At 37.1% G+C, this 12,225-nt stretch overlaps 1 protein-coding gene across 10 annotated transcripts in view; it reads left to right on the top strand.

The window, feature by feature from the left end:
• The window catches only part of CEP70 (centrosomal protein 70), a 140,752-nt gene that overhangs the window by 12,028 nt on the left and 116,499 nt on the right, over positions 1–12,225 (top strand). For 9 of the 10 annotated variants that reach the window (XM_023736011.1, XM_023736015.1, XM_023736012.1 and 6 more), the window contains 4 exons: positions 4,552–4,677; positions 7,355–7,445; positions 7,568–7,691; positions 8,009–8,189. In XM_023736011.1, coding sequence (XP_023591779.1) covers positions 4,609–4,677; positions 7,355–7,445; positions 7,568–7,691; positions 8,009–8,189 — 465 coding nt within the window. In that variant the 5' untranslated portion in view covers positions 4,552–4,608. Of the gene's footprint in view, positions 1–4,551; positions 4,678–7,354; positions 7,446–7,567; positions 7,692–8,008; positions 8,190–12,225 lie in introns of those variants that run through there. The other variant, XM_023736014.1, reaches the window with a different exon arrangement.

Below are 12,225 nucleotides of genomic sequence, written 5' to 3'. Positions count from 1 at the left end.
CTTACAGAACAAATAGTTTCTCATGAAACAATAGTACACATGTTGTTTTATGACATTGGTTAACAACCCCACAACATATTAACCCTCTAACTTCTCAACCTTTTTTTTTTTTTGGTGAAAATACACATAGCCAAAGATACACCGTTTCAAAAATTTCTACATGCACAGTTCAGTGACATTGACTACACTCTTACAGTTGTGCTATTATTCTCACTTAAGATGAAGGCTTACAGAACAAAATAGTTTCTCATTAAACAGTATACGTGTTGCCCTATGACAATGGTTAACAACCTCACAACACGTCAACACTATCCTTACTCAACCTTGGGTTCCCTATCACCAGTGTGCTGAATTCCTTTTGTTTGTGGATTTTTTTTTTTTCCATTTCTTTTGTTTTTATTGAGACTTTATGTTTTTCTTCTTTTTTCTGATGAGTAGTTTTGTTAACTTTCTTTGTGGCTACCTTGAAATTTACCCATATCTTCTTAGGTTTGAAGTAGTCTGTTATTACTTGGTATTGCCTTGCCTTCCTCTCCATTAGAAGGTTCTATACCTACCCGTTTATCCCTTCTTTTATTGTTCTGATGTTGTTGTCATGTACAGATTAACCTCTCTGGTTCCCTGTTGAATTCTTTTGGTTTTAAATAGTCCTTGAGAGTTCATTTCATAGGTTGATAATGGCTGGTCCTAGATTCACCCTGTGGTCCGATATTGTTTGTTCTCAGACCAAAGGACTCTGTTTAATAATAATTGTGCTTTTTTTTTGGTTTTTACATAGTCCCTTAATTTCTTTTTATCTGGAAATATCCTTATTTCACCATCATATTTGAATGAGAGTTTTGCAGGATATATTATTCTTGGTTGGCAGTTTTTTTCTTTCAGGGTCTTATGTGTTATGTGTGTCTTGCCTGCATGGTTTCTGCCGAATAATCTGAGCTTAGTCTTATTGTTTCTTCTCTGTACGTGACTTTTCGTTTTTCTCAAACTGCTGTCAGGATTCTTTGTTTGTCTTTGGTTTTAGGGAGTGTGATTACGATATACCTTGGTGATTTTCTTTTGGGGTCTATCCTATATGGGGTTCGTTGAGCTTCTTGGATGGTCAGCTTTTCATTTTTCATGATATTGGGAAAGTTTTCTGTCAGCAGTTCTTCGATGATCCTGTCTGTGTTTTCTGTTTTCTCCCCCGGTTCTGGAACTCCGATCACTTGCAGATTTTTGCTTTTGATTGTATCCCACATAATTATCAGGGTTTCTTCATTTTTCTTCATTCTTTTTTCTTATTTTTCCTCAGAGTTGTATCCAAGTGTTTGTCTTCAATTTGGCTGATCCTGTCTTCCATCATTTCAGACCTGCTTCTCAGCCCTTCTATGACACTGTCCATTTCTGAGATCTTGTTTATCTTTTGGATTTCTAATTGTTATTTTATATGATTTCTAGGTCTGAATTTATTTTGGCATTTTGTTTCTGTAGTATTTTTCTGAATTCTTCCGTTTTTTTCTCTGTATTTTCAGTGGATTTTTCTGCCTTTTCCATGAATTTGTCTATTTTTTTCCTCATTTTTATCTAGTTTTCGCTTCAATTCTTGGATAGCTCTGAATATTAGAGATTTAAATTCCCTGTCTGGTAGTTGTACTGCCTTTTCTTCTACTGCGAAGACATCTGGTGTTTTATTTTGGACACCTACTGGAACCATCCTGTCCTTTTTTTATATGCTTTGATATTGTCTGCTGTCTTCAGGACATTCAGTAGTTATTGAATGTAGATTTGTTTGTTTTGTCCTGCTTTTTTGTTTTATTTGGTTATGTTTGAGCAGGCAGGCTGTGCGTTGGTTTTTGTTTGCTCGTCTGTGGGTACGATACTTTTCACCTCTTTGTCCAACAGGTAGGGTCAGTCGCTCAGCTGTGGTGCAGCAGGGCAGGTCCAGCTGAAGGGGAGTTGGTGGTATGGGTCATTTGTGTCACGTACCAAGGCCGACAGGGCAGGCCAGGAATTAGTGCAGGGCATGTTCCCATAGGCCATGCCTGTGCTGCTTGGGGGTGTGCAGGTAGGCAGGAAGGAGGAGGAGATTGTGATGTGTGGAGCTAAGATGGGTATGGGAAAGAGGAGAGAGAAACAGGAGCTAAAAACAAACAAAGAGAAAAGAGTGCTAAGGGAGCTTTCCATTGGAGTGGAGAAATGAGAAACTGAGAAATGGAGAAAAACAAAAAGAAAAAAAAACAGGTAAAAGAAAATGAATAAATAAATAAAAATTAGAAAAATAAAGAATAGCAAAGCCCCCAGGGATCCCACCGGTGCAGCTGTGATGACTGGGATGGTGACTCCCTGGCTGCGAAGTAGAGCCTGGCTGGAGAGGCTATAGGTGTTACACAGTACCAGGTATTCAGGAGACAGAAAGAGAAGGTAAGTATAGAGAGTCAAGAAAGTGAGAAATGAAGAAAGACAAAAAGGAAAAAGAGAAAAGAAAACAAAAACAAACGAACAAACAAAAAAAAAGAAGTGTCCCCAGGGATCCCACCACGTGGCTGCATACACTGAGGGAGTAGCTCTCAAGTCACACAGTACAGCCCGGCTGGAGGGGGCTCCCAAGCCAAGAAAAGAAAAAGAAAACAAACAAACAAACCAAAAGAGAACAAATCAAAACAAACAAAAAAAGCCCTGGGGATTCCACCAGCTTGGCGGCATGGGTCAGGAAGCAGTTCCATAGTTCAGCGATGTTTCACAGCCTTTCTAGAAGCAAAGGTGGCACATGGAGCCAGGTATTTGAAAGAAAGGAGGCAGAGGTGGTGAGAGGTGTGGAAGAAACCAAAAGAAGCAGAAAAAACAACACCAGCAGCAAACAAATGGCACTCAGGGAGCCAGCCAGTGTGGGCGGGTGGAATCCAAGTGGCACAGTGCTGAAGCTGGCCAAGAGACTGTGGCCTCAGGAAGCAAAGGAAGCCGAGTGGGCATGAAGAAGGGTGGTGGGTGGGAAAGTGTATATTGCTGGTTACTGGTTGTTCTGTCTCCTGCTGGGAGCTCCATGAAGCTGCTTTCCCATACTCCCTGTTCTCTGATCTCCAGCAGGAGACCAAGATGGTGAACCTGTGCTGTTTTAGCTGACGGGGATCTCTGCTCGTGACTGACCTCACTTTCTGTGCTCTGTCAGTTTCTTATCCCATTCAGTGCTTGGCTGAGTTCTTTATGTCTTCATTTGATGCTTAGTGTTCTAGGATTGACATTTGTCTCTGACTTAGTTTTACGTGGTGCTTCTGTCTATAGTGCCATGTGGCTCAGAAATCCGTGAGTTAGAATTTTGTTCTATATTTTTCTCCAGCTCTGTCCGGGACCCTCTATTGTGATCCCCGTCAGAGCAGTAAGTGGTGGTGGCCAGATACCATGTAGTTATGCTGAATGGGCCTCTGGCAGAGGCTGTGGTAGTTGTGGTCCATTAGTCCTTTGGACTAATCTTTCCCTTGTGTCTTTGGTTGTCTTCATTCTCCCTTGTTCTGGAAGAGGTGAGACTAGTGGTGTATCTTAGATGGCTGTTCACCAAGCTTTTAAGACCCCAGATGCTACTCACCAAAGTAGAATGAAGAGCATTTTACTTATAAACTATATTATGCCAAGTGAGCTAGATGTTCCCAGAGGCCATGGTCCCCACAGCCCTAAAATGAGGTTTTCTTTTAGAACTATAGAATAAAACACGTACCAAATTTGTATCTTAGTTTGGTGAATTGTTAAAAGGTGATACTACCCAGGTTGGGGTATAAAATATTGAGGTAAAAAATAAAACTTTGACAGCCACCCCAGAGCCCTTCCATTGCCCTATCTCAATCACATCTCCTTCCCTACTATCAGTAACCATTCTTCTGACATTTATAATAATCACTTCTTTGCATTTAAAAAAAATTTCATCGCAAATTATATTTCTAGACATTATAATTACTCTTGCTCATTTAAAAAAAATTTAAATTTTTAATCTACAGGTTTTCTCTCTTTTCTTTTGCTTACAATTTATCTGATGAAGAACCTGGGCCATTTGACTTATGTATCTCCCACAGTCTAGGTTTTGCTGATTTCTTATTCATGTGCAGTTCAAGATGTTCCTCTGCCCTTTTTTATTTGGTATTTCCTGCCAGTTGGTAGCTGGATCTGAGACTGGATCAGACTCAGATTGAGTTTCTCTGACAATCTCTAAGTGATATTTGGAAAGACTATGTTGTTGTTGGGTGCCGTTGAGTCAATTCTGACCCAGTTGACCCTATGTGGTAAAGTAAAAGCAGCTTTCAAAAGATAACACTTTATTAGCTTCAGGTGCTTTTTAGATTATTTGGCTAAAACAAATAATTTTCTTTGTGTGTATGTGTATAAACCCCAAAATATTTTATTTCTAGAGTAGAACATTATGAGATAGCGTTGATTTTAAAGATTCTTACCATCAGCTTTCTAGGAATTCATAAAAGTTTTGACAGAAGAGTGGCCTAAATTGCCCCACATGAATTCTTTTAAATGTAGTACATTCTTTTAAATATAGCATCCTTTAACTCCTGTTGCACTTTTTTTTTAATTTAGACAATTCAAACTTTTTTATTGCAAACTCCAACTGCTTTTGATTCTACATAAGAAACTATGTCTCCAGAAGCCTCTAAAGCCTACGAGTCCAGTGAATCTTCAGATAGATTCATGACCGAAAAACAGGTAAACCTGAAATATTTTAAGCCAATGATTTTCACAGTATGTACAAAAGAATACTAGTTCTGCAGAATGTGAAAAATCTTACTTTGAAAGAATTTTTTTGTAAAAGATTTGAGAAAATGCTGTCTTAATGACTATTAAACGGTTTCATTACTTTCAGACTTCATAATACAGTTAGTTTCCAAAAGGAAGATTTAGTATTATGGTGGTGCAAACAGTTAAGTGCTCAGTTGCTAACCAAAAGGTTGGAAGTACAAATCCACCTGGTGGCTCTATGGGAGAAAGACCTGGCAGTCTTCATAAAGATTACAGCCAAGAAAACCCTATGGAGAAATTCTACTCTGTCACGTATCGAAATTGACTCAATGCCACCTAACAACAACATTTCCTGCTTATTTAACGCTAGTCTGATGAGCATTTCATAGACTATGTTCTACAGCACATACATTGGAAAATGTTATTCCCAGCTATTTTCAAAATTTACAATACTTTATTTTTCTTAACCTACAAGGGGTATCAGGGAATAATGTGTGTAATTTAATCATTCATAATCTGGGATCTTATTATTTACAGACCATTTGTTTTTATGAGTCACAGTGGACATCTGCTGAGAGACCCATACAGAGCTTTTGGCTCCTAAAATAGACATCAGCGGTAATTTTTGTTCTGTGTACCATCATATAGTTAGGCTTTATGGTTAGAAAGCCTAAAGCACAAATAAGGGAAAAGGTGGGGAGGGAGGGGAAGTGTAAGAAGAATAAAGGAGGGAAAAAATCATCAATCAAAAAGAAAGATTTATTTGGTACTGTGAGTCATAGTGCTATCAAAGAATCGTTAAGCCTTTCTGTTCTTTTTTTGTGTGTTGATAGATTCTTAATGTCTGAGAGGCATTTGGTTGTAGAGAATAATACCTTTATTTTTACTTTGTCTAAATTATTAATCTTTAAGCTATAATAAAACTTTACATACTGTTTGCACCACTAACGAAAAACTTATTGTATAAATTACATTTTTCAAGCATGTAAACATTGATTGAAATAAGCTTTAAATGCCTTAAAAAGCAAGTAAAGACCTTACACAGTGAATTCAAGAGGGATCGTTGTATTTACATTAAAAACTGATTATATAATTATTAATATCATAGATTTAAATTCATTTTTTCATGGTCTCTATTTCTATTCTTACTCTTATTTTATATTCTTATTTTTTTTTACTATTTCTTATTTTCTTCTCATTGTTATGTTCTTCTTCACTTAATCTAGAGAGTTAAGGTTCCCTTCTCAGGTTTAGAATGTAAATACATGTTTAGAAACAGGGATGTGAGACTTGAGAGTATCTTCAGGGTGATTATACTAGAATCTATAACCCAGATGGACATGCCCCTTTTTTGTTGTTATTTTTATTTTTTTCTTTATTGTTGTAGTTTAAGTGAAAGTTTACATTTCAAGTTAGTTTCTTATACAAAAATTTATGCAAACATTCTTATGTGATCCTGATTGCTCTCCCTGTAGTGTGACAAAACACTGCTCCTTTCCACCTTTGATTTCCCATGTGCATTCAACCAGCTCCTAACCCTTTCTGCCTTCTCATCTCACCTACGGACAGAAACCGCCCATTTAGTCTCACGTATCAACTTGAGCTAAGAAGCACACACTTCACGAGTATCATTTTATGTCCCACTGTCCAGTCCAACCTTTGGCTGAAGAGTTGGCCTTGGGAATTGCTTTAGTTCTGGGGACAGAGAGTCCGGGGGCTGTGCTTTGCAGGGTTCCTCCAGTCTCAGTCAGACCATTAAGTCTGGTCTTTTTACTAGAATTTGAGTTTTGCACCCCACCTTTTTCCTGCTCCATCAGGGACTCTCTGTTGTGTTCCCTGTTAGGTGGTCATTGTTGGTAGCTAGGCACCATCTAGTTGTTCTGGTCTCAAGATGATCCAGTGTGTGGTTTTATGTGGTCCTTTCTGTCTCTTGGGCTAATACTTTCCTTGTGTCTTTGGTGTTCTTCATTCTCCTTTACTGCAGGTGGTTGGGACCAGTTGATGCATCTTAGATGGCCAGTTGCTAGCTTTTAAGACCCCAGATGCCACTCATCAAAATAGGATGCAGAACATTTTCTTAATAACTTTGTTATAGACATGCCCCTTTTTATAGTTAGACCTTGTCTATTTTACAAGGAACTATCTGAATTAATTGGCTCTGACCAGACAGATTTTTAATTTTTTTTGTGACTCTAGTCATTATTAAAGTAACATTTGTTTTTGAGTGACTTACCTTTTCTTTACTATTTAATTAATAGAACCTAATTTACAGCTGTTTCTTCTAAGCAGGGCCTGCTCTGATTCAGTTAAATCTAAAACTTTAGGCTTGTTTGGTTCATTGAAATTACAAGGGTGTTTTGTTGTTGTTTTGTTTTAATTTATACATTAAAACCTACCATATGAATATTCTGGGATTGTACAATACAATGATTTGTGCTTATTTGCATCCTTCAAGTCTGCTGTTAATTTTGTTAGAAACAAGTTGATTTGTAAAATGTAATCATTATATATGCGTAAAAATTCTTATATTTTAAGAATACCTTTTGGAGAAAAAATTCTGTTGTCTGAAAACAAAGGAAATTATATACAAGAGGGTACTTCTTTACTTTATATCTTATCCTTTTCCCTTTCCTTGTAATTGTAGCAAGAGGAAGCAGAATGGGAAAGCATAAATGTACTGTTGATGACACATGGCTTAAAAGCTTTGTCCCTAGTGGGAAGAACAGATCTAAAAGGTAATCAGATCCTATTCTTGCTCCTTAAGATGAAAAGCTTCTTTTTCCTCTTTTTTAAGATAAAAAATTTGACTTTACTTTCATTTTTACTATCTGTATTGCATTAAAAAATATTATTATAGATCTTATCATTTTTGACAAACAGTCATCACAAAGGATGAGAGAGAATTTTAAAACGTTGGTGGAAGACACAGCACGTCAACAGAACATGATACGGGAGCTCATAGAAACTAATCAGCAGCTTAAGTAAGAAAATGGAAAAAGTCTCTTTTGAATTGTTTGTATGCAAGTGGTATTCGTTCTAAAAATAACTTCCTTGAAAATAATCTTGAAATATAATTTTCAATTTTGATTAAATACTAAATTTTTAAAAAGTTATTAATAGTAAATCTTTTGGTAATAATTTAGCTTAGATATGTAATGGTACCTTATATGTCTTGTATCGGTTTGTTTTGTAAGACATATTAAGAATGCAACAAAATTTTAGAAAGTGATTATGTTGTTAGGTATGTTTGATTTGGTTTATTTTTATTACTAAGAGAAGGAATTGTTTGTTAAATTAGAAATGAGCTTCAGCTGGAACAAAGGCGAGCAGCAGATCAGGAACAACGAGCTAATGACTTGGAACAAATTATGGAGAGCGTGAAATCCAAAATTGGTGAACTGGAGGATGAATCCCTAAATAGGGTTTGCCAGCAACAGACTAAAATAAAAAATCTTCAGAAGGAGCACACAGCTTTACAGGTACTGAGTTACGTATTTTCCTAGATAATGGTTAATGCTAAAACAGCACATTATGGCCGCTGGTGACTTCCAAGTTGCTTAGTTCAATGGTCCTTATCTTACTTGGGAGTTCCTGGGTGGTACAAAAGGTTAACACGCTCAACTGCTAACCAAAATGGTTGGAGGTTTGAGTCCACCCAGAGACACTTTAGAAGAAATGCTTGGCAATCTACTTGTGAAAAAATCAGCCACTGAAAACTCAATGGAGCACAGTTATACTCTGACACACATTGGATTGCCGTGAGTCAGAATCAACTCAACAGCAACTTTTTATTTTGTTGTGCTTTAAGTAAAATTTTTAAAAAATTCTTGTAGTTAACTAAAGGAGTGTGTTAGAGTCTCCCATTATGATTGTGAATCCATCTATTTCTCCTTATAGTTCTGTCATTTTTTGCCTTGTGTAGTTTGAGATTATAACGTAATACAAATTTTAAATTGTTCTACTGCCTGTTTTGAATTTTTATCATGAAGTGTCTCTTCTTTTGTAGTGCTTTTTGCTTTAAAGTCTTTTGTCTACTATCAATATAGCTGTTAACTTTCTCTTTGTTAGGATGTTTACATGGTATATATTTTTCCATCCTCATTTTGCTTTTTGGAAATATGTTTTTAAAAATTTTTTAATTAATTTTTTTATCATGGTAAAAATATATACAACAAAACATTCACCAATTCAACAATTTCTACGTGTATAATTCATTGATATTGATTAGATTCTTCATGTTGAACAAATATTATTGCTGTTCTTTTCCAAATTATTCCACCACCATTAACATAAACTAAATGCCTACTAAGCAAAAACTCACCCTTCTCTTCCTCCCTCCCACCCCTGGTAACCACTAATAATCTTAAGTTTCTGTGTATTTGCTTATTTCACCTGGCAAGATCATACACTATTTGTCCTTTTGCGACTGACTTATTTCACTCAGCATAATGTTTTCAAGGTTCATCCATGTTGTGGCATGGATCAGAAGTTCATTTCTCTTTATGGCTGAGTAATAGTCTGCTGGATGTATATGCCACATTTTGTTTATCCATCCATCTGTTGATGGACATTTCAGTTTCCATCATTTTGACTGTTGTGAGTTCAGTTTCCATGATTTTGACTGTTGTGAGAAGTGCTGCAAAGAACATTGGAGAATAGCTTTCTGTTTGCCTTCCTGCTTTCCGTTTTTCTGGGTATATACTTAGGATTGGGATTGATGAATCGTATGGTAGTTCTGTGTTCAACTTTTTGAGGAACTGCCAAACTGTTTTCTACAGTGGCTGTACCATTTTACATTCCCACCAGCAATGGATGTTTCTCCACAACCTCGCCAAAACTTTTTGTTTTCCCTTTTTTTTTATATTGCCATACTAATGGGCGTGAGGTGGAATCTCATTATGATTTTAATTTGCATCTCCCTGATAGCTAATGAGAAGCCCTGGTGGCGCAGTGGTTAAGAGCTTGGCTGTGAACCAAAAGATCGGCAGTTCGAATCCACCAGCCGCTCCTTGGAAACCCTATGGGGCAATTCCACTCTGTGTTATAGGATCGCTGTGAGTCAGAATCAACTTGACAGCAGAGGATTTGGATTTTCTTCTTTCTTTTTGAATGGCTAATGATGTTGAACATCTTTTCATGTGCTTTTTGGTCATTTGTATATCCTGTTTGGTGAAATGTCTGTTCAAGTCCTTTGCCCATTTTTTGATTAGGTTGTTTCTTTGTTGTTGTCCAGGTTTTATTTAAATATATTTTGGATAATAAACCCTTTTTGGATATATGATTCCTGAAAGTTTTCTTCCAATCTGTAGGTTATCTCTTCACTTTGTTGATAAAGTATTTTGATGAATAGAAGTGTTTAATTTTTATGAGGTCCCATTTACCTATTTTGTCTTTTGTTGCTTGTGCGTTTGTTGTCATATGAGATAATCCATCGTTAAAAACTATATCCACACCCCCCTGTATTTTCTTCTAAGAATTTTATGGTTTTAGCTTTCACATTTAGGTCCTTGGTCCATTTTGAGTTGTTTTTTGTGTATGATATGAGGCATGGATCCTGACTCATTCTTCTGCATGTGGAAATCCAATTTTCCCAGCACTATTTATTGAAGCGACTCTTTCTTCCCCATTGAATGGACTTAGAACTCCTTGTTGAAAATCAGTTGACCATAGACGTATGGGTTTATTTCTGGATTCTCCATTCTATTCCATCGGTGTATGTGTCTGTTACACCAGTACCAGGCTGTTTTAATTACTGTAGCTTTATGGTATGCTTTGAAATAGGAAGTGTGAGTCCTCTTACTTTATTCTTCTTCAGGATTGCTTTAGCTAATCAGAGTCCCTTGCCCTTCCATATAAATATGAGGACTGGTTTTTCCATTTCTGCAGAGAATGCTGTTGGAATTTTGATAGTGATTGCATTGGATTTATAGATTGCTTTGGGTAGTATTGACATCTTAACTATATTAAGCTTTCCAGTCCACAGATACAGAATGTCCTTCTATTTATTTTTAATTTCTTTTAGTAATGTTTTATAGTTTCATGTGTATAAGTCTTTCACCTTCCTGGTTAAATTTATTCCTAGGTACTTTAATCTTGTAGATGCTGTTGTAAATAGTCATGTTTCCTTAATTTCATTTCTCACTTGTTCATTGCTGATGTATAGAAATCTGACTGAGTTTATGTGTTGATCTTGTACCCTGCCACTTTACTGAATTCATGTATTAGTTCTCATAACTAATGTTATGGGTTCTTTGGGGTTTTCTATGTGTAGAAACATGTTATCTGTGAAAAGGGATAGTTTTACTTCTTCTTTCCCAATATGGACACTTTTTTTTTTTGTCGCGTAATTGCTTTGGCTAGAACTTCCAGAATGATGTTGAATAGCGGTGGTGAGAGTGGGCATCCCTGTCTTGTTCCTGATCTTAATGAGAAAGCTCTCAGTCTTTCTGCATTAAGTGCGATGTTGTTGTTGTTAGGTGCCATTGAGTTGGTTCCGACTACAGCGATCCTGTGTACAACGGAACAAAACACTGCCTGGTCCTACACCATCCTCACTATCGTTGTTATGCTTGAGCCCATTGTTGCTGCCGCTGTGTCAGTCCATCTCCTTGAAGGTTTTCGTCTTTTTCGCTGACCCTGTACTCTACTCAGCATGATGTCCTTCTCCAGGGACTGGGCCCTCCTGATAACATGTTCAAAATATATGAGACAAAGTTTCGCCATCCTCACTTCTAAGGAGCGTTCTGACAGTATTTCTCCCAAGACAGATTTGTTCATTCTTCTGGCAGTCTGTGGTATATTCGATATTCTTCACCAACACCATAATTCAAAGGCATCAATTTTTCTTCAGTATTCTTATTCATTCTCCAGCTTTTCCATGTGTATGAGGTGATTGAAAATACCATGCTTGGGTCAGGCACACCTTAGTCTTCAAGGAGACATCTTTGCTTTTTAACACTCTAGAGGATGTTTTGCAGGAGATTTACCAAATGCAAGGCATCATTTGATTTCTTGACCGCTGCGTCCATGGGCGTTGATTGTGGATCCAAGTAAAATGAAATCCTTTACATCTTCAATCTTTTCTCCATTTATCTTGATGTTACTTATTGGTCCAGGAATTTTGTTTTCTTTCATTTATGTTGTTTTTATTTTTTCCCATAAAAAACTTACACATACATTGATTTGTGACTCTAATTGCTCCCCCCATACTGTGACAGCACAGTCCTCCTTTCCACCTCTGATTCCCCATGTCCATTCAACCAGCTCCTAAACCTCTCTGACTTCCCGTCTTACCTCTGGACAGATGAGCTGCCCATTTAGTCTCTTGTATCTACTTGAGCTAAGAGGCACACTCCTCACAAGTATCACTTTATGTCCCACTGTCCAGTCTAATCCCTGTCTGAAGAGTTGGCCTCAGAAATTTTTAGTTCTGGGCTGATAGAGAATCCAGAGGCCATGCTTCTGGGGTACCTCCAGTCTCAGTCAGACCATTAAGTCTGGTCTTCTTACTAGAAT

Source organism: Trichechus manatus, unplaced genomic scaffold (assembly GCF_000243295.1).
Source record: "Trichechus manatus latirostris isolate Lorelei unplaced genomic scaffold, TriManLat1.0 scaffold00084, whole genome shotgun sequence".
Classification (NCBI taxonomy): Eukaryota; Metazoa; Chordata; class Mammalia; order Sirenia; family Trichechidae; genus Trichechus; species Trichechus manatus.
This window is presented reverse-complemented; position numbering and strand designations above follow the sequence as displayed.